Source organism: Lepidochelys kempii, chromosome 6 (genome assembly GCF_965140265.1).
Source record: "Lepidochelys kempii isolate rLepKem1 chromosome 6, rLepKem1.hap2, whole genome shotgun sequence".
NCBI lineage: Eukaryota > Metazoa > Chordata > Testudines > Cheloniidae > Lepidochelys > Lepidochelys kempii.
In genome coordinates this window covers 51,685,389-51,708,054 of record NC_133261.1, presented here as the reverse complement: position 1 = coordinate 51,708,054, position 22,666 = coordinate 51,685,389, and the positions used below count along the sequence as shown (strand labels likewise).

Below are 22,666 nucleotides of genomic sequence, written 5' to 3'. Positions count from 1 at the left end.
GTCTTGTACTCCTTTACAGTTAAGACTGGTTGAATTTTTTTTTTAACTGAAAATGGGGTTTCACCACAAACGTTTTTAGTAATAAATTAATGGTTTTTGAAAAAAAAATCTTATTGATAATTAGGAGGACTTTTGTTTTGAAATAGTGGGAAGATGCCTACCTTTCTCAATTTTAACTTGTCTACCCTTTTTTCAAAGGAAACCAAGATTAAAATAAAGTTAGAGAAAATGAGGAAAAAAAACCCATACTCATCTTTCTACTTTTTCCTACTTGGTGAAAGGGAAAAAAGAAGTGAGAGAAAATGGAGGAAAAAACCCATTTCCTTAAAAAAAACCAAAAAAACCCCACACAACCAAAAACTCACCCTTTTCCACTGGCAGTGTGAAAAGTTAAAATAAACCTTAAAAATATGAAAGAATTGGAACACTTTCTCTACTTTTTTCACTTTTCCAATGTGAAAGTTTAAAAAGAGAGAGAAATGGAAAAAAGAGCAGTTTTGAAAAAATGAAATGTTAGGTTTTTAATTTTTTTTTCAATGATAAACAAACTGACCAGCTCTACTTAAGGAAGCTCTGTTGCACGGATGCAAATGAAAGCAGAATTGGCCCATGCTTCTTAAATTGGAAGAACAGAGAACCAGTTCTGAATTTGTGCCATGTTTCTCATGAGCTGTCTGGCCTTCTTCAAAGCTAATTGACGTACAAGCAAAGGCACGATCCTGAAAGGACCTGCGTCTCCAGCTGTTCCTTTGTAATTGTAGGCCCAATCCTACAGTTGTTGTGTGTCCAAAACTCCACTGAAGTTAATAGAGCTTTTTGGGAGTGGAGTATTAGTCCCTTAATTATTTCCCATTTCAGTGCTCTTCAACATTTTAACTGCTTGCTACATTACCACTATTTGGGGTACATGTATAGCCCCCATCCCTGTGATATATGAGCGTTTCAGAATCTTTTAATGCATTTATCCTCACAAAACTGTTGTGAGGTATGTACACAAGTGCTTTTATTCCCCTTTTCCGGAGAGAGAACTGAGGCACAGTATGCATCATAAGACGCTGTACGAAGTTATTTCTTTTGCTAATTTATGGAGGTTAATTATATAAACCAAGGTCAGGTAATACACTCTTCACAGAACTGCATGGAAGTAAATGTTTGTTTCCTGAAACACATCCTGATGTGCGTTGTATTCATCCTGTACTGGACCTCAGGGAATACACTGAGCTCCTTTAAAAAGAGCGAGTTGTTTGAGTTCTAGTAGGTGTAGCTCAAATATATTGTCCTTCCCACACACACTATAAAGGCACTAATCACTGTCATAAATACTTAAAAAAAATAGCAGACCTGTCTTCTCGTCAAAGTATTTACAGTGTCAGACAAAGATGGACAAGGAATATGGATATCCAGCTTTTAACCCCAATGAAGTGTATTTCAACTAATGGATGAAAATGGAGATGGTAAATATATTTTTTTCCCCTGGGGATCTCCCAAGGTGTAGTAACACAGCTTCATGCATGTACAGACACACACACATGCGTTTTGTGTTGTCCCTGGAGTAAAATACTCTATTGATAATATACAGTAATGTGGGATTTTAGACAGTCAACTGATATTTTGGGGCAGCTTGACCAGTCTTGTTTGGTCTGAAAAGACGGTACAACTTGCATGCTGGCCTCAGAAGCTACTAAATCAGCATTGAACAGGGCAACTAGCGATTATAGATCACAACATTTCAGATAAATTATTTTAGTAGTTAAGAGGACAATGCAGACAAATATTTGTCATGGTTATTCCTTATACATTTGTAACAACAACAAAAAGTTCATATAACCAGTGTTTGTTAAATGTATAACACTGGCATAACTTGATTGCATGGGATTTTTTTTTAAACATAGTAACAATATCTGCTTCTCACTTGCAACATAGAAAAGTATTAAATGGCTAGAATACAGGTTGTGGAGCCAGGGCTCTCAGGATTCAGCCCTAATTCTATTTTACTACATGTCTCAGACAGTTGCTCTTTCCACTGCAGTCTCTTTTCACTTTGCCTTTACACTCATTTTATGCACCAATTAAGACCCCCCTCCCTGAAACACTTATGTATGTGCTTAACTTTACTACCATGAATAGTCCCATTGACTTCAGTGGGACTAGTCACAGTAGTAAAATTAAGTATTTGCAAAAGCATGTGAAGGATGAAGGCTAAGATACCAAACTGCTCCAAACTGCACTACTTTACCACTTACATCTGTTTCCCAGTCTACTTATACTTGGAGCCAAATTCTGCTCTCTGTTATGCTGGCATCAGTCCAAAGTGACTCCACTGGCCAGTGTAAATGGAAGTAGAATTTAGACTCAATGTGTAATTTCACTATTATTTTCACCATTTCAGCATTTGGCCTAAAAGTTTCCATGGGGATTGTATTGGCTTATGCTTGGTCTGAATTTGCATTAAAAATGCAGAACATTGAACAGCAACCTGAAAATCATGGGACCAACAAGATTGTTGTGCCTAAGAGGTGGAAAATATTTCTTCTCCCCACACAGTGGATGGTTTTCACACCACCCTGGGGAAAGTGATTTATTGCTGTAAGATCCTAACTCAACACAGACTGTGACCGTGCAACCACTTTTCAATTTACTCAGTGCTTCTGAAAATCAAACATTAATTATTTAGTGCCATTTAGGTAAGGATGGCTTGTCCGTAGGAAACTTCACCAATAATGCCGCTCCTTTCAGCAATACGAAAGACATGGTGGCCTTGTTGCTTGCAGTAGACTTTTATAGAAAAATTGCCAATTGTTTTACTACCACTCAGAAGTAGCAATAGCAGGAGTGCTTGTGTAGTCAGGGCACAGGTATCTATTGCCAGTTTTTACCACAATGCTGTCTAAATTTACTCTGAGCTTAGGGGGCAAATAAAAAGCAAAAGATTTTAACTGTGTTGCATAATATTCAATACAATTTTAGGATCTTATTCTGCAACCTTGGCACACAGGAGTAGTCCTATGGATTTGCTAGAACGACATCCTCTGGGAATTATTTTGGAGAAAGTATATAAAATTTTGACAATCAATAAAAACCCAGGGCTTGATCTGATCTTATGCCAGTTTTACCCTGATGTAAGTAACTCCATTGGTTTTGATGGAGTTACTCCTGCTTTACACTGATGTAAGAGCCCCGTTAGTCCCTAGACTCCAAGGAAAACATGTCTGCATGTAAACATAGTGTTTTAATATAAGGTGTAATTTAGATCTCTGCATAGAAGCTTAAATCAATTTGATCAAACTATCAATACGTCAATTTTCTTTATTTGTACAAGAAAGCTTTCACTGAATGAGTTTATTGAAGGAGCACAAAAAAATAACTTGGTGCTGAAAATACTGTAAGTAGACAACAGAAGAAAAGCGAGGTGATCTGTGATGCAATTGCAAAAGAACAAAAATAAAAACAAAAGAGATATCAGAACATCAACTCCAGTGTACATATTATATGTGATTTACCTTGTCAAGCCAGAGAGGAAGCCTGTTATAATTTTACACATTAGGGAACACATAGTCCTTGCACTGCAAATCTTTTATTCACTCAGAAACAAAGGATGAAACCATTTTCATGTCATGTTGCAGTGTTTGGAACAGTATATAATTTATCAATATGTGGGATTGAAAAAATGGGAGGGAGGCACTTTTGGACACCACATTTTAAGAAAGCTGTGGACAAATTGGAGAGAGTCCAGAGAAGTGCAACAAAAATGATAAAAGGTTTAGAAAACCTGATGTAGGAGAAAAGGTTAAAAATACTGGGTAAATTTAGTTTTGAGAAAAGAAAACTGAGGGGGGACCTGATAACAGTCTTCAAATATGTTAAGGGCTGTTATAAAGAGGAATGTGTTCAATTGTTCTCCCTCCTACTGGAGGTAGCACAAGAAGTAAACAGCTTAAATCTGAAGCAGGGAAGATTTAAGTTAGATATTAGTAAAAAATCTCTAACTATAAGAATATTTAGTACTGGAACAGGTTACCAAGGGAGGTTGTGGAATCTTCATCATTTAAGGCTTTTAAGAACAGGCTAGACAAACGTGTGTCAGGGATGGTCTTCGTATACTTGGTCCTGTCTTATTACAGGGGGATGGATTAGATAACCTCGTGAAGTCTGCCAGCCCTACATTTCTTTTAGTTCTGTAGTGAAGTGGAATGAAAAATCCCAAATTGTTTGTATGGATAGCATTGTACAAATTGCACTTCAGGTTAATGGAAAATTGTGTATACAGTAAAGAAAACTACTTCACCATAGGTTTCAGAGTAACAGCCATGTTAGTCTGTATTCGCAAAAAGAAAAGGAGTACTTGTGGCACCTTAGAGACTAACCAATTTATTTGAGCATAAGCTTTCGTGAGCTACAGCTCACTTCATCGGATGCATACTGTGGAAAATACAGAAGATGTTTTTATACACACAAACCATGAAAAAAATGGGTGTTTATCACTACAAAAGGTTTTCTCTCCCCTCACCCCACTCTCCTGCTGGTAATAGCTTATCTAAAGTGATCACTCTCCTTACAATATGTATTCACCATAAGCAGTACCCACTCTATAGGATATTCAGCAAGTATTTTAGCAGTAAGGAAGAGTTTTGCTATCTAACATACTTTTTTACGTAAAAAAAACCCAAGGAGTACTTGTGGCACTTTAGAGACTAAGAAATTTATTTGGGCATAAGCTTTCGTGGGTTAAAAGCCACTTCATCGGATGCATGCAGAGGATTAAATACATTTATATGCCAGAAGATGGCGCTTTTGCCTTGTTTAAACTGTTAAATCTGCATAAATCATCTTTACCTCTCTTGTGACCATTTCTCCTAACGTTGCATTTTTTATGTGTTTTTTCCTTTTTGAGAGGAAATTTTTCACTTTGATTGTGCAACAGCTCCTTCCTTTAGGTGTTTGTTTGTTTGTTTTGCCTGAGGGTTTAATTTAAAAGATCTAAGCATCATATCTGCAGTAAACTAATTTCCCTGGAAGCATAGGTCCAAATCCAGCCAGGTGCTTTGCCTACAGTTAAAATATACAGGGTTCATTCTTCAGAAGTGCTGACCACTCCTGTTAAAGTCAGTGGGAATGAAGTCAGCACCAGGCCCATATGGCTACGTATCTGTGAAAAGGTGTTTGGGTGGCTGAACTAAGTGATCAGGAATCCTGTCAGCTTTGTACTGATTGCACATGGGGCATATGTAAGTGCTGTTATATAAATAAAAAGATGGGTCCAGATACACAGGCCCACAAGGCGCTGAGACACAGCCGGCCTTGCTGGTGAGGAGGGTCTCCAGGATCTTGTAAAGGGATTGTTATCCCTGTTTGATTGATGGGGAAACTGAGGCACATAAGGTGGAACAGGCACTTACGGTGACACAGTGCTGGGACTAGAGTCTGTGTGAGGAACATCTGCTCAGCAAGCGCAAGGGCAAGCGCGACCCCTGCTAGCTCCATGACATGCCCTGGATCTGGGGTCAGGGATGCCGAGCCCTGAGCCCCCCAGAGGAAACGACACTTGACTTTCCCCTCCCTTCACACAAGGGTGGGAACACCCCCCCCCCCACCTACTTCCCTTCGCCCCTGGACAGCTCCCCCGGCCCTTTGTACAAGCCCCGCCCGCCTGGCGGAGGCTCCACCCCAGGCAGCTCCCCTCCCCCGCGCGTTCTCCAGGGGGCGATGACGCGACTGCGAGCGGGACCGTCTCGCCATTGGCTGCGCTCTGGGAGGCGACGACGCGCTGACGTGTGCCCGGCCGTGGTGCTGCTGACGCCGGGATGGTGGCGAGTTGTTGTCCCTGCAGCACCTGGGCCGGGCCGAAGAGGAGGAGCCGGAGCCCTCGCTGCTGCAGCCGGCACCGCCGCCCCTAGGGCGCGCTCCCCCTCCCCAGATACCCTCGTGGCCCGGCCCGGCCCCGCCCCCCCCGGTGCGGCTCGCAGGTGAGCGGGGCCCGGATTCTCCCCCCTCCCCCCCCCCCCGGTGCGGCTCGCAGGTGAGCGGGGCCCGGATTACCCCCCTCCCCTCCCCGGTGCGGCTCGCAGGTGAGCGGGGCCCGGATTCTCCCCCCCCCACCCCCGGTGCGGCTCGCAGGTGAGCGGGACCCGGATTACCCCCCTCCCCCCCCCCGGTGCGGCTCGCAGGTGAGCGGGGCCCGGATTACCCCCCTCCCCCCCCCCCCGGTGCGGCTCGCAGGTGAGCGGGGCCCGGATTACCCCCCTCCCCCCCCCCGGTGCGGCTCGCAGGTGAGCGGGGCCCGGATTACCCCCCTCCCCCCCCCCGGTGCGGCTCGCAGGTGAGCGGGGCCCGGATTACCCCCCTCCCCTCCCCGGTGCGGCTCGCAGGTGAGCGGGGCCCGGATTCTCCCCCCTCCCCCCCCCCCCCCGGTGCGGCTCGCAGGTGAGCGGGGCCCGGATTCTCCCCCCTCCCCCCCCCCCGGTGCGGCTCGCAGGTGAGCGGGGCCCGGATTCTCCCCCCTCCCCCCCCCCCCGGTGCGGCTCGCAGGTGAGCGGGGCCCGGATTCTCCCCCCTCCCCCCCCCCCGGTGCGGCTCGCAGGTGAGCGGGGCCCGGATTCTCCCCCCTCCCCCCTCCCCGGTGCGGCTCGCAGGTGAGCGGGGCCCGGATTCTCCCCCCTCCCCCCCCCCGGTGCGGCTCGCAGGTGAGCGGGGCCCGGATTCTCCCCCCTCCCCCCCCCCGGTGCGGCTCGCAGGTGAGCGGGGCCCGGATTCTCCCCCCTCCCCGGTGCGGCTCGCAGGTGAGCGGGGCCCGGATTCTCCCCCCTCCCCCCCCCCGGTGCGGCTCGCAGGTGAGCGGGGCCCGGATTCTCCCCCCTCCCCCTCCCCCTCCCCGGTGCGGCTCGCAGGTGAGCGGGGCCCGGATTCTCCCCCCTCCCCCTCCCCCTCCCCCTCCCCGGTGCGGCTCGCAGGTGAGCGGGGCCCGGATTACCCCCCCACCCCACCCCCGGTGCGGCTCGCAGGTGAGCGGGACCCGGATTCTCCCCCCTCCCCCACCCCCGGTGCGGCTCGCAGGTGAGCAGCATCGGGTCCCGGACCGGCCTGGGCGCAGCTGGGGAGGGGGATGACTCCTCCTCAGCCGGGTCCGGGGAGGGACGGAGATTGGGCTCCTATTGTCTGCAGCCAGGCCCCGTCCGCCCCCAAGGACGTAGTGGCTGGGCCGGCGGCAGCACTCGGCGGTGCCCTCTAGTCTCCTGGATCCTGATGGTAACTCGGGACGCTCTTGTTGCGTTGCTCCGTGGCGCCCTGGCAGCGCAAGAGACTGGCCCGTGCTGGGACACGCGACTTCAGTACGCCCGGGGTTGACACCGCCATTGGGGAATACCCCTTTCTCCCCCAAACATGGCATGTGCCCTGGAAACCCGGTTGGGAAAGGAGGGCCACTGTAGTGTAGCTGTTGCCTTGGTTATAGGCTCAGGCTAGAGCTGCAGTGGGCTCCCAGGACTGTGGTGTAGTCATGATTGAACAGGAAATATTCAGGAGAAGCGTAATCCATTGCATCTGAATTCCTGGGGCATCTCACAATAAAGGGCATGCCCAGTGTAGCATGGGGGAAGGAAGCTCAGTAAATCAGGAGGAAAAAGTGAATTAGGCGTTTCTAGCACAAATAATAGACATATCCAAAACACAAGACCTGGTAGTAATGAGGGACTTTAAATACCCAGATATCTGCTGGAAAAGTAATACAGCAAAACACAAAATCTCCCATAAGTTCTTGGAATGTGTTGGGGACAACTTCTTGTTTGAGCTGGTGGAGGAAATAACCAGGAGGAGCCATTTTAGACTTGATTCTGCCTAAAGGGAGGAATTTGTTGTAAATCTGAACATTGAAGGCAAGTTGGGTGAAAGCATTCATAAAATAATAGGCTCCATGGTTCTAAGGAAAGGAAAGAATGAGAGCAGCAAATTAAGGACAATGGACTTTTAAAAAGCCGACTTTACCAGACTCAGACAACTAATAGATAAGGTCCCATGGGAGGAAAATCGAAGAAGAAAAGGAGTTCAGGGGAGCCAGCAATTTTTCTTGTTAATATTAAATAATAATTTTTAGATAATATTAAAGGCACAACAGCAAACTATCCCAATTAAAGGAAAGAAAGGAAGAATAAGAAGAAGCCAATATGGCTCCTTCAGGACACAATGACTTGAAAATCAGAAAGACAAGAAAGTAAAAGTTACATATAATTCCAGGCACTTCACACCCACCTGAATTCCACTGTAGCTTTACAGTTATATTTTCTTATTTTTTGAAAAAGGTCTTTCTTCCCTGCTGCTTTGTGAAAATCCTTTGTGGACAATGAAAGTGAAGTTACTATAGAGGAGAAGTAATGAAACTAACTACCAAGTGCTTTAAACTTCATATTGCGAATAAAGTGTTTTCTAATTTTTCAGTTATATTAATTTAGGGTGTACTTGCAACTTGGAGTAGGCTTGAAGTCAGATAAACGTGTGTAGGCCAAAAGGACCAGTTTGAATAATTATCTCCCCTATTTACAAATAGTCAGCCTACTTGTCATTCCTAGCTTATGACCCTTCTTTCAGAATAGTAAAAGTTATGCAAAACAGTCAAAAATAACTTGAGATTAAAACATTACTGTTTCTCTTCATAAGCTTGTGTTCTGGGACTGAAAACTTAAAGACCCTTAGGTTGACTGCTTTTGTTTGTTCTTAGCCTAAGGTTGAACTGTTCAGTCTGACACCCTATTAGTTTTCATATTTGGTATTAGTTTTAATACATTAAAGACAATTTTGTAGTGTTTTTAATATAGTGTCCAGTTTTTTTTGAGCGTCTGATTTTCCATGACCATTCTCAATGAGGACAAAAGCCATTTGGCATTTGTAGAGAAATCTTGACTTACAGATAACATTTGTTTGATAACAAACATACAGCACAGCTTTCCATTAACTGAGCATATTTAAGGATGGCGCTCCAGATGTATGGAAACGTGCTGTGTTTCTGGTGCCCTACACGCTCAAATACATGTGTTTAATTACTCCATCTGTGTTAATGTAAGAAATAAAAGAAGGTACTCAGTAATGTAGAATGCACCATACACACAAATATCTGAGTTACCTTTTGCTGTAGGTTTCATAACCTTGAGTTTGCTGACTTCATTTTTATTCTCAACCACAATGTTGTCTTTTAACATAGTTTTTTTGGCATCAGACACAAAGTGGAGGAATAACTGCCCAAGCAGGCAACATCAAATTCAGGATTCATGGAATGTAGAGAGGATGGAAGCAAGATAATGCTATGGCAATGAACAAACTATTGAAAGTGTATATTTCCCCCTAAATTTACACATATCAAGTACAAAATAAAGGATATTTTACATTAAAAACACTTAGTAGGGTCTTACTTACAAATTCCACCAATGTACATAGTGTGCCCCTTTGCCCTCACTGGTGAATGGGGAGAACTACCATTCACATCTAGTGTGGGGGTAGAAAGGAGTACCTTTTAGGGCATCCTTCTTTGCCATCCCCATATTTATGGAAGAGGGTCAGAGAGAAGCACATAATTCCCTGACAGCCCCTTGAGGACAATTAAATGACTACTCATGCATATAGAGCTATTTCTGTAAGTAATATTTAGGGTTGGGGCAATTTTACAAATACATAAGTGATACTATCCACATGCGTACAGCACATGTGAGTGTTTGTAGGAGTGGGACCCTCGTTAGCAATCATTTCTGCTCCTCCCTCTCATGGTGTATTACAGTAACCACTCAGTTCGGGCCGTACTGCTTCCGTGGCTCAGTGGAGACCAACATGATGTCCCAGAGGCTGTACGGAGGCACAGGGCCTCTGTAGTTTCTCCCAAGATCTGTTCAGGTTTTGTGGGCTTTCCCCAATTTTCCATGGTGGAGAAGAGGTTTTCCTGGCATAGTGGGAAGTGGTACATAGTGCAGTTAAAACAAAGATGTTGTCAAAGCAGAGTGCATGAGGTGAGGCAATAAGGACTGAGATGGATGCTGTACTGGGGCTGTGCAGAGATTTGAAAATGAGTGTGAGGAGTTTGGAATTGATATGGAAAGAGAGAGGAAATGAGAACTTTTATAACTTCAGGAATGGTCACTAAGTACATTGGGGCCTATAGATAATTAATGTTCTGCGTAGCAGATAGGCATTTGCTGGTTAAGTTCACATCTGAAAAATGCACACATGGTAAATGAAGTGGAGCTCCATTTAACTTCTTTGGAAGGAGAAAGAATTGAGTTGTGTTTGCCAGGATTTGATTCCTAAGGGTTCAGTTCTTATAAACTTGATGCTTATACTCCTAAAAACCATTTCTTCTGGCTGATTTAAGAAAAACAACTCCCATCAGTATCTCCCAGTTGACTTGATAGGTAAAGAGAGTCCAGTGCAGGTGTGCTGCCCAACTTGTTTTTGGTTCTTGCCCTTCCTGAAAGCTCCTTAATTAACATCCGTAATGTAAATAACATGTCAAAAGTATTGGTCAGGGTATCCAAGGGGATGTGGTATGTAGTGAACTAAACTTGCTGCATCAGCTAATGCTTGTTGGGTTTTAAAGCATTTACAAGTACAAAAAATTTACACACAGCCCCAAGCTACACTGAGCCAGATTCTGCCTTCATTATACCCTTTCATTTTACTAGGAATGCATAGGTATTATTGAAGGCAAAATTGGGTCTTGTGACTCAAGAGGGATGCAGGAAGGAGAGTTTAAAAACAAAAAAAAGTAATGATATCCACATCCAGGTCCCTCTGTGATTCATAGGTTTTTAAAGCCAGAAGAGACTGTTATGTTTCCTGCATAACACTCTGATCCCTGCTTCTAGCTTAGCAGTGGTAAATGCTCAGCTTTAATAACAGTCTGTGCTCTCATTCTTCATTTCCTTTCAGATAAAGTATGTGCCAGCATTTTTAATAAACTGATCTGCTGAATTCAGAAGCACAGCTGTTCTGCTGTGCTTTTACTGAAACCTATACATGCAGATTTGAAAAGGCAAATTACATTCCATTGAAAAGTGTTGCTTGTGGGACAGGTGACTGAACAGATGCTGTTTGGCTTCTCATTTGTTGTTGCAACTTAAAGACTGGCCAAAGTCAGAAGTACAGCAAGATGTGTGTAGTATTCTTAATGCAGGCCATCAAACCAAATGTGATAAATTATAGCACAGGCCTCTCTTGAAGAGTTAACTAAATTCTGTCAGATGAGCCAGATGTTCTTAGTGCTGCGGTACATATAAATTTACATTTGAGCTGCCTGTACTGTGGGATTAGCTTTCATGTACATGCTGACAAAATGGATCTGATAGGAAACTTGCTTTAGAAAGATGTGATTAAATTCAGGAAGGCCTGTTCTTGCAATGTGTGGCAGAGCCATTAGTGTGAGTAACTCCTGCATCAAGGGGAGAAACATTTCAGAGACCTTGAAATGTTTGAAATAGAGGAGCCCCAAAGCTGCATCGTATCAAGTTGGCTACTAAATTTAAAAATTACTTATAATTTAGGTATCAGGCTTTTTGAAAGCTTGTGTTTAGGTCTGAACCAGAGAGGTGCTGAGCACCTGCAATTCCTAGTTAGTGCCCTTCTCAAGATTTAGGCCCTTAGGCATATGAGTGGGAGATGCTCAGTTGTTGTACAGTGTGATATGCCATAGTCAAGGCTACGATTTAGTTAGTCATGGGTATTTTTAGTAAAAGTCATGGACAGGTCATGGGCAAAAAACAAAAACTCACGGACCGTGACCTGTCCATGATAGGAGAGTACAGGGGGCCAGCGGCACCAGCTGCTGAGGGCTGCAGACTGTGGTTGTGCCGGCTGGCTAGCCGTGGACTGCAGCTGTTCTGGCCAGCCGGGGACCGCTGCCTGGGGCTGTGGTTTTTCCGGCCGGCTGGAGCAGCGGCTGCTGTGGCTGTCCCCAGGGTCCACCTGAACAGCTGGCCCCTGAGCCAGCTGTGTGGCCAGCCCTGGGGTCAGCCACACTGGCCCCTGCAGAAATCATGGAGGTTGCAGAAAGTCTCAGAAAGCCACAATGTCTTTATTTTTTGTGCACAGCAATCTGTTCATTCTGTAGAAATATGAATTGGAATAATATTTGTCATACTGCAGAGGCAAATACAGCATGAGTCTAAGGTCAGGTTATATGATAGCAAACTGAGTACAGTCTGTACCTTTTATTTGTAGGTGGAAATAGCACTAGTGCCAAAAAGTACTTTAAGGCACTTATATTTTTAAGATTGTCTTTTTCAGTTTAATTTCCAAAAATATTTGGGATGATAATGTTGGTACTTTACGGAGGCTTCCCTGTCTGCAGAAGTAACATAATGTACAAAAGAATTAAACAGCGCTTTCTTCATAATCAATAGCAACTCGTGATGTGACTTGGGTGTCAAAGTTCCTATCAGGTTTCAGCAAATGGGTTGTTTTTTTGTTTTTTTTTAAAACAATATTAAATTAGCTTGAATTATCTTGAACTGAAAGGTCTGGAGAAAAAATACCAGAAAACAAGTCTGTTATGTATATAGTTTTCTAAGTGGTACTGATATTCATTGCAGTATAATTGTATTTCCTTATTCCTTCTCACAGCCATCTTGAAACTATGTGGAAATGGAGCACTGGAGATGATTCATCCCCTAAAGCAGTAGTAAGTATTTTAAAAAACAAAACAAAGCAAAAACTTTGTAAGTGCTGACTTTTTAAAAAACTTGTGAATTTTAAAAATTTCAATTCAAGATGTGGTAATAAGTATTTGCTTTTTTGCAAGGGCTGTTGTTTAACTTGCTTAAACTGTTCTTCTAAGATAGTCACTAAAGGTAATGGTGGCTTCAATGCTTCCAGTCCAATTAGCTTTAATCTTCAGAGTCTAGCCACAACTACACTGCTCACTTTCGACGTGTTTATCTTGAGTTAAGAAAAGATCAGCAGAAGCCTCGTAAACATTAAATTAATCCCTTTTTGCAGACTAGCACTTGGCTGTACATATCATTAGTTGCATTAACACCAGCAGCGAACCTCAAGAATTAAAATCATGCTGACTATTTAACCGTCAGTATTAGATTTAAAATGCATGACTCTTGAGGCTTTGGATTATTTTTGCCATTTTCAAGATTATTATATTTAATAGTATGAATCTTATAGCTTGTAATGGGAAGAGTTTTTCTCTCTTCTGCTGAAAGTACTGCCAGGTATCTAAAATTAGGCAACATTCAGTGAAACTATTAATCTTTTCTAGTAATGGGTAAAAATCTCTGTGTATCACTTCTCATCCCTCTATACAAGAAAAGTTTCTAAAAACAACACAAATGGATTTGTAAAGTAAATAGTGCTGTAATTTTGTGCCAACTCCTTTTTTTTTTTTTTAAACAATTTTTTGTGGTGAGAGGGAGGAGAAATGCCTCTTTTCTCCCCTTACTTTTTTAAGTTTTTCAGCTGGTTCTGTTGTTTTAAAAGGGTAGGGTGCTGTGGATTCCTTGGATATTTTCAAGAACTCTCCCTTGAGCCTTGTCCTGACAGGTGCATGCGTTCCACCCACAGCCTAGATTTCTGCCGCCAAGCCTTCTTTTGGCAAGTGATCACACTTCAGTTGAGGTGGCTTCTAATTTTGCAGTGGAATTGACTGGAAATGAGAGATTTTATTGTTTATGGTGGCACCTACAATGTGCTAGCTGCTTTCCAGGCAGACAAAAAGGGGCAGTCTCTGCTCCAAGGAGTTCAGAATGTAAAGACAGCCACGCATAGAGTAATGGAAGGGGAAAAACAATCAGGGATTTCTTTATCATGTCAGGTTATAACAGCATAGTGTCTCCACTGTATTGTAGTACAGTTTAGTTTGCACTGAAGGGAACAATGTGTGTTACAGAGATTTCAGTTACCAAGGTTTCATTTCAGTGCTGCTTCTGTAACTCATATTTGACAAATTATCCTGAAGCTGTCTAGACGGTATGTTTAAGTTTTAAAAATACTACCCTCTGCCTAAATTTGATTGGGTTGGCTGAAAAGCTGACGACTGTGATTTGTGCACAGCCAGCTCTGTCTGCACCATTTTGTCTGATCAAAAGTATACTTAATGTCTGTAGGCTCATGGCTCGCAAGATGCAGCAAACATGTCGGTGGCTGATTTGACTGAACAGCTGACACGTACTGAACAGCTGGTAACACAGCTCAAAGAACTTATCAGAGAGAAGGATAATGAACTTCGGAATAGAGATCATCGGTTAAAGGTACTGTGTGTACACATCAATGTGACTGACTGTTCAGCTGCAGAAGAAAATGAACTGCAGTCATGTTTTCTTGGGTGAATAAGCTGTTTTCCTAAAAACAGGCTTAAGAGTCAGTTATATCAATATTAGGGACTAAGGAAGCAGTGATCACAGTTTGCAGGTCCATGGGGATACATTACAGCTTCCTACCAATTTACCTCCTGTTTCCAGAATTGTAACCAGCTTTGGGTATTACATAGGCAATCCCCAAGAAAGAACAGATGCTCTTGATAAATGTGGGGGACTATTATCAGTTGCAAACTGAAGGTTGTGCAAAGCTGGAGAGGGACTTTTTCCTCCTTTTAGGTTAATATTGTCCAAAATATTGTTTCGCATTTGGTTAGGATGCAGACTTATCCCAGACTGAGCTGCTTTAGATAAAAAAATTACTTTTCCCTCCAAATTTCTTTCAATCATAATTTCTGTATTCCTTAGGTACTGCATGTCACCCTTGATTTTTGGCCACAGTAAATGGAAGGAATGTATACTAGATGTGCTATAGACTGTTGAGGGATTTTCACCATTAACTTCTTTGATTAGAGCTCATATTTGTCGTGAGTTCTTGAAAGATATGTTTTCACCCTTCTGTTTTAATGGGACATTTTCATGTTAGTCTAAAAATAAGTTTCAAAAGATGGCCTTTTACAAAACCTAATATTGAACAAATATTTTTTTGTTAAAACAAATCAAACTAAACTATTTTTAATGAAACATTCCACTGCAGTGTTGTGAATCTAAATGTAGCTGACCAGAGGCACAAATGATCAAGTGACCAGCATTCATAATATCGGTGTAGTATTTAGTTTGTCATAAGGAAGTGGAGCACCTCATCCCAGTTACATTGTCCCAGCTGAGTAAAAAGCTGAGATAGTGTAAGCTGAGTCACCTGCCTTACAAAAATAGGGCCATTTAGGTGTCTGCAGTCAGGCATCTGAAAATTAAGGCACTCCAAATCACTATGTACTTTTGAAGGTTTAGGCCTTGAAGTAGTATTACTAGGAAAGGAAAGGAAAATTTCTTTAATATATAATTTTTAGTGTGATGCTGCCCCTTAAGTTTCAATACCTGTGAGTATCATAGTAGCCCAATGCAGACCCTTCGCAGTAATGAAAGGAATTTTATCCAATTGCTTTATAGTTGCAGGGCTTCTGGTCAGGAAGTTAAATGTCCTTGTGGAGGTAGAAGTTCTTGGTAACTGTTTTAGATTTATGATATTATATATATACTCTGATGTTGGTAGGAAGAAAAAGAAGCTTCTGAAGCCAAGCTTTCAAAGATAAAGCTGCAGAACAAAGCCAAGGTAACATCACTAACCTCACAACTGGAAGAACTTAAGAAGCAATTATCAGGATCAGAAGGACAAGAGAAAAAAGCAGAGCAAAAAAAGAGAGTGAGTTTGTCCTTCCACTTTTAAAGTTAGACTTCAGTTTACCACGATCCTGTAATCAGATCTGCATGGGTGGACCTGATTTTAAAATCCAGGATCTGAGATGAACTAGTTGGGTCAAATTAAGGCTGTGTGTGTGTGTGTTTTCCATCCATCTTGTATATTCATCCACCCATCCACTTTTTTATAGCTTTTTACAAAAGTTAAGAAGTGTTTCCATGGACATTCCATTCAAAATGTAATGGAAACTATTTTTAAAGGAATAATGATTCCCTTTGGATGTTTGCACCCCACGTTTTCCTCCATGTTGCTAACACATGAGAACTAGAAGAGGAAACTGGTTAGAAAGTAACTAGAGCTGTGAAGCGTTTAAAAAAATTAATTGCGATTAATCGTGCAATTAAAACATTAATTGTGATTAATTGCGCTATTAATAATAGAATACCATTTATTTCAATATTATTCACATTTTCAAATATATTGATTTCAGATACAGCATAGAATACAAAGTGTACAGTGCTCACTTTACATTTATTTTTTATTAGAAATATTTGTACCGTAAAAAAACAAAAGAAATAGTATTTTTCAATTCACCTAATACAAGTACTGTAATGCAATCTCTCTATCATGAAAGTTGAACTTACAAATATGTCAGAAAACCCCCTGCATTCAAAAACAAAACAATGTAAAATTTTAGAGCCTATAAGTCCATTCAGCCCAATTGCTTAGACAAACAAGTTTGGTTACAATTTGCAGGAGATGATGTTGCCCTCGTCTTGTTTACAGTGTCACCTGAAAGTGAGAACAGGCATTCACAAGGCACTGTTGTAGCTGGCATCGCACGATATTTATGTGCCAGATGCGCTAAAGATTCATATGTCCCTTCATGCTTCAACCACCATTCCAGAGGACATGTGTCCATGCTGATGATGGGTTCTGCTCAATAAAGATTCAAAACAGAGGGGACTGACATGTTTGTTTTTATCATCTGAGTCAGATGCCACCAGCAGAAGATTGATTTTCTTTTTTGGTAGTTCGGGTTCTGTAGTTTTCGCATTGGAGTGTTGCTCTTTTAAAACTTCTGAAAGCGTGCTCCGCACCTCGTCCCTCTCAGATATTGGAAGGCACTTCAGATTCTTAAATCTTGGGTCGAGTGCTGTAGCTATTTTTAGAAATCTCACGTTAGTACCTTCTTTGCGTTTTGTCAAATCTGCTGTGAAAGTGTTCTTAAAACAAACATGTGGTGGGTCAGCATCCGAGACTGCTATAACAGGAAATGTATGGCAGAATGCGGATAAAACAGAGCAGGAGACATACTATTCTCCCCCAAGGAGTTCAGTCACAAATTTAATTAACACACTATTTTTTTTAACGAACATCATCAGCGTGGAAACATGGTGGTCAAAGCATGAAGGGACATACAAATGTTTAGCATATCTGGCACTTAAATACATTACAACACTGGCTACAAAAACGCCATGCGAATGCCTGTTCTCACTTTCAGGTGGCATTGTAAATAAGAAGCAGGCAGCAATATCTCCTATAAATGTAAACTAACTTGTTTGTCTTAGCGATTGGCTGTACAGGAAGTAGAGCTGAGTGGACTTGTTAGGCTATAAAGCCACGGTTCTTAAACTGTGGTTTGGGATCCCAGAGATGATGATGACCCCATTTTAATGGGGTTGCCAGGGCTGGCATTACACTTGCTGGGGCTTTGGGCCCCCCAGACTGGGGCAGTGGGGCTTGGGCTTTGGCCCTCCCACCCGGATTGGCAGGGCTCAGGCAGGTTCATGGTTTGGTCCCCCCTCCTGGGGTTGTGTAGTAATTTTTGTTGTCAGAAGGGGGTCACGGTGCAATGAAGTTTGAGAACTGCTTCTCTAAAGTTTTACATTGTTTTGTTTTTGAGTGCAGTTACATAGCACAAAAAAAAAAAAATCTACATTTGTACGTTAAACTTTCAGGATAAACAGATTGCACTACAGTACTTATATGAGGTGAATTGAAAAATACTATTTATTTTGTTTATCATTTTTACAGTGCAAATATTTGTAATAAAAAATAATATAAAGTGAGCGCTGTACACTCTGTATTCTATGTTTTAGAAACTAATATATGTGAAAATGTAGAAAACATCCAAAATATTTAATAAATTTAAATTGGTATTGTTTAACAGTGCAATTAATTGTGATTCATTTTTTGAGTTAATCATGTGAGTTAACTGTAATTAATTGACAGCCCTAAAAATAACTACTTGCAAAAGTGAAGGGGCCTAGTCAGTTTTTATTATCCAAGGCCAAATGTGAAAAATACACAAATGGCAAATTAAATTAGATAAGAATCTTTCATTTCAGTAATCGAAATATTATCATAAACGGGTTTAAAAATGTTTTTAAAAAATCAGTATTTCTTTAAAACAGCATGATGTTTGACACATTGGTACAATTGTACATGCAGCTTGTAAAAGAATTGATTAATGCTTCAATCTTTATAGTTTTTTTGTTTTAGAAAACTGTGCTGCTATTGGACATAACTTTAAAGGGCTAATAGATTTTATGCATGTCTTCCAAAGCATATGGTGGTTGATAATTTAACAGTTAACTTACTAATACAATTGTGATCTGTGATGAAGATCACTGGTCCTTGCTTGGAAAGCATGTAATTAGGTTGTCAGATTTGTAGATGCACGTTTTGTGATTGTAAATTGTAAATAATTTATACAAATTAGTTATCTAGTACATTTTTTTTTTTTAACAGAATTCCAGGTAGTAATGTTTCACTTCAGGATAGTTTGATATATACTCTAAAAAATAACCCCTTACCCCTTCTCTCCATCCCTTTCATTTTCTGGCTATGTGGATTGTGCTTGCCAGGAGAAATGTGTGGACTTTTTTTTTTTTTTTTTTTACAGGATAATGCATGTCCATCCAGCATATGTGGTCAGCATGATATACTTAAATTTTGAAGGTTTTGCACAGACTTGACATAAATTCTGTGGCTTCTTTGTTTAGTATTTTGTTGGGACATTGAAAATACGGGGGTCCTGAGAGGAACTCTGAAATGTGCAGTAGTATTTCATAAGTAGAATGACAATTTGCCTTGCAGTATTGTCTGAATTAGTGGAGTTGTGGAAACCTTTTATTTTGCCTTTAGAGGCTAAAATCTCTCTCTCTTTCCATATAGGTATCTAGAGATGGTGACCAGGAAAATGCTGCAGCTAACCGTGGGAAATTATTAGTACTTAGAAGGAGGGTTGAAGAACTAGAATTCCAGAACACACACACAAATGAAGAACTACAAAAAAAGGTAGGATATTATGTGATGTTAACGAGGGGTTTTCATCTACTCAGTGTAGAATTACTTTTAATTTAATTACTTTTAAGACTGAACAGATGCGTTGTGAAAATAGCCTGTAGAGATATCAGTAGAGGCTAAATGCCAGATCCTGCCCCATTGAGGGAAATGGAAGTTTTGCCATTCCTTTTATTGGTGAGGAGTCAGGCCTTAAATTTGTTGTTGCTGTAGTTTACAAATAGTTGGAATTGGGAGCACTGTGAATAGGGATAATGGTAGCTTGCCAACTCTCTGATTTTGTCTCAAAATACCACCTGACTTCTGTTTTCTTTGTGGCCTATTTTTTTTGGCAACAATGGGAGTAAATGTAAACAAGTGATGGCTTTCCCCAGACTGTAGCTGTGCTGTACAGAGGCCTTGTCTGTGAACATTTCTGTTGGCTATGGAGAGCTGCAGGAATGCTGATTGTGCAGAAATTGCATGGCTGAGAGGGCCAATACCAGGCTAAATATTTATACCATTGCAGTCAAAATTTGATCATGTCAGAAACTTGACTTTCATGGTCTCAGTAACCTGGAAGAGGGTGGGTGATAGACATGTAAGTTACAAGTATAGCTATCTTTTCATTCCCAGATTGCCGAATTGGAGGCCCAGCATCAGCGAGGGGCTGAAATGGATGCCATGCTTGCAGAGAAGGAAAAGAAACTAGCTGAAAAAGAAGCCTATATCATTGATTTGCAGCTAGCATGTGACTCAAGCAATGTTGCCAAAGAAACATTTACTCCTAGTGAAGAATTAAAGGTATACCATTAGTATATGTTTATGTTCATGGCATCTGAAGTGGCGAATCTGCATAGACCTATATGGGTTTTCCTCCACCCCCCCAGATGCGAGAGTCAAAGGATCCTGCTCCATTATACTAGGGGGCATACCCCTATGTCTTGCACCATTGCTTAGATGAATAAAAGTCCTATTCTGATGAGTTCTAGTTAAGCTGATGAATTTTTATTTGTACATAACTTTTTTCCAGTCCAACTTGCAAAAACATCTTGAAATAATTCTTAGTAGTATTTTGGAATGAGCTAGCAAATTTCACTGACAACATAAAACAAAAGTTGAAATCTAAATCTAAGCTAGCTTTAGCTTTGTAGAGGCTAACGAATTCACGATGCTGTCATTTATTTTTAGCCCAGGTTACATTTCTCTAATTGTCTTATATCTTGCACTCCAAAGAATCAGCTGTCTGTGAAAGAGTCTTCACTGCAGAGCATGCAGATTCTAGTTCAGAGCCTTACCAAGAAGGTTGGAGATAGCGAAGAAAGATGTAGCCTACTCCAGGAACAGATTGAGAGTCTTAAAAACCTTCAGAGCAAAGAGAGAGATCGTTTCCAGGAAAGAGAAGCCATGTATATAGAAAATGTAGGTGAACAAATTGTAAATTCTTTGGTGTTTAGAGTTGATACAGTGGATGTGCCAGTTACCACTATATCTCAACAATTAATTTACATCTGCAGTTCTTGATTTTTTTGAAAATCCCTTCAACAGTGATCTAGATGGTAATTAGACCTTATGTAACAGTGAATTAGGAAACAGTTTTTAGTGTTCTGTGGGTGGCTTGTGTCACTGAAATGAATGGGGATTTAAACATGGTGGGAAGAGGAAATCTAATGGATAACAGTGGTGATGATATGAGTTGAACTGAGCTAAAATCGAAAAGCTACTTGTCCCTCTTTGCCTGCCCTCCCAAAATTTACCACCAAAATGTGTACATGTCATGACAAATAGTGTCATCCTATTACTGTAACCCTGGTCCTCTTTGTCATCCCTTCTTCTAGTTGTTTAGACCCTAGCCTAAAAGCATGTCTAAAACTAGCTATTCAGACCTTTTTATTTGTTCTGTGAAGTACCTTGGTACACTTTTGAGCACAATTAAATAAAACTAGTGCTTTTTTTCCTGCTTCATTTGATCAAAGCAGCTTTCTTGTTCAGCTGCTAAAGGAGCTGTATAGAGTTATAAAAGAACTTAGCTAGAACTGAGACGCTGATTAACTAAGGGGAGAATGGGCAAGAGAGTCTTGAAGTGCCTTAAAGATGTGGAAGTGAAAGAGCAAATCAGTATACAAGTAGTAGTAACAATTGTTTCCATTCCTGTATGGTGCTGAATACCTTCAACTCCCACTGAGATCAGCTCGCTGATTTCAGTGGGAGATGAGTTTGCTGAGCACCTCCAAGATTAAGCCATTATATTGGTAAAGTATTTTCCATCTCAATACTCCCAAAGTGCTTTACGGACTATATTTATATATTAAGTTACACACATCAGAAATGCTGATTTTCACCACAGAGGTCACTGCAGCCGTTTAATGGCCTGCAGCACCGCTAATCATTTTGGGACAGGAAATAAGGAATAATATATCCAGGTGAAATTACAGAAGCTGTTCTGAAGATGCAGAATGTAATTATTCAAATAAAAATCTAGCTGGGACACTGGAGGTAACGTGACTGTTCATCTTAAAAAGAAATTTTTTTTTTAAAATATTCATTAACGGTTAGGCCGCTGTGGTTTTGTATCTATTCCTGACAAAACTTGTGAGGTAACCAGGAAAGACAAGTTTGGAAATGTAAAACAAGTAGTTAAGGGGGACGTAGCTGTCCTACGTGGCTTCAATTTGGGAAGGGTTGGGAGAGCCAGGATAGAAGTGACTAAAGGTCAGGCATGTGTATATGTGGTCAGGCATGTGTAGAGGTGAAAGATTAAACAATCGTAAGGGAAACAACCAAGGCAAGAGGGTCAAGATGTGTGAGGCCAAACAAAAGCAGATACTTTCATTATATTTGTAATTCCATTCACTACACTGTGATATACCCTCGGGGCAAAATTCTACTCTTACTAATGCTAGATTTACACTGGTGTAACTGAGAATGGAATCTGGTCCTTGGAATGGTCAATACTAGTATTGGTAGTATTTTTTTTAATGATGCTGTCATGCATGTATGTGTACTTTAGACGTTGTTTCAAACTTAGTTTTTATCATTTGTTTTCAGATACGCATGTTTCAGAATATTATCCAGGAAAAGGAAAAGGAACTGGTTGGACAAGCCCAGAAACATGAGCAAGAGCTCTTTAAATTAATTGCTAAATCTGATGCCAGTGCTGATCTAGAACAGGTATGTTGGCAATGGGAACTAACTGACTTGCTTTGATTTGGGCAGCTCTGCAGGAGTATAGGCAAGGAAGAAAATGCAGGTTATAGGTAATGCACTTCTGTGAGGAACAGCTCAGGTGATATTTTGGGAAGATGGAAGAAATGCCTCTCTTTTTATATATATATATATATATATATATATATATATATAAATTTCTTTTTTTTCTTTCCTGTAAAATGTAATTCCTTTATTTCCCTGGCTAGTTACTAAAGGCGTTGAAGCAGAAGCTACATGAAAAGGAGGAAGTCATGCTGGGTAGGACACAGGTGATAGTCATGCTGCAGAAAGAACTGGATGGCAAGGACCAGCTGCTGAAAGTAAGGAACTGTACATGGAGTGTTCATAGTCTAGTCAATTAATGAATTAAAAACCAAGTTCTTTGATTTTATTTATTCTGATTTATACATACAGCACTGGGCAGACACACTTTATGTGGGTTCCATTTGTTAAAAACACAGTAATCATTTGTACCAACAAGTATAAATACAAATCAGAAAATAACAAGCTGAAAATACAA

General features: G+C 41.2%; 1 protein-coding gene across 4 annotated transcripts in view; it reads left to right on the top strand.

Annotated features, from left to right (window-relative positions):
* Positions 1–5,702: 5,702 nt before the first annotated feature.
* Positions 5,703–22,666, top strand: part of LOC140912808 (uncharacterized) — a 69,058-nt gene continuing 52,094 nt past the window's right edge. For all 4 annotated transcript variants that reach the window (XM_073347899.1, XM_073347900.1, XM_073347898.1 and 1 more), the window contains exons 1-9: positions 5,703–5,963; positions 12,592–12,649; positions 14,082–14,225; positions 15,505–15,654; positions 18,832–18,954; positions 19,576–19,743; positions 20,176–20,361; positions 21,988–22,110; positions 22,353–22,466. In XM_073347899.1, coding sequence (XP_073204000.1) covers positions 5,704–5,963; positions 12,592–12,649; positions 14,082–14,225; positions 15,505–15,654; positions 18,832–18,954; positions 19,576–19,743; positions 20,176–20,361; positions 21,988–22,110; positions 22,353–22,466 — 1,326 coding nt within the window. In that variant the 5' untranslated portion in view covers position 5,703. The remainder of the gene's footprint in view (positions 5,964–12,591; positions 12,650–14,081; positions 14,226–15,504; positions 15,655–18,831; positions 18,955–19,575; positions 19,744–20,175; positions 20,362–21,987; positions 22,111–22,352; positions 22,467–22,666) is intronic.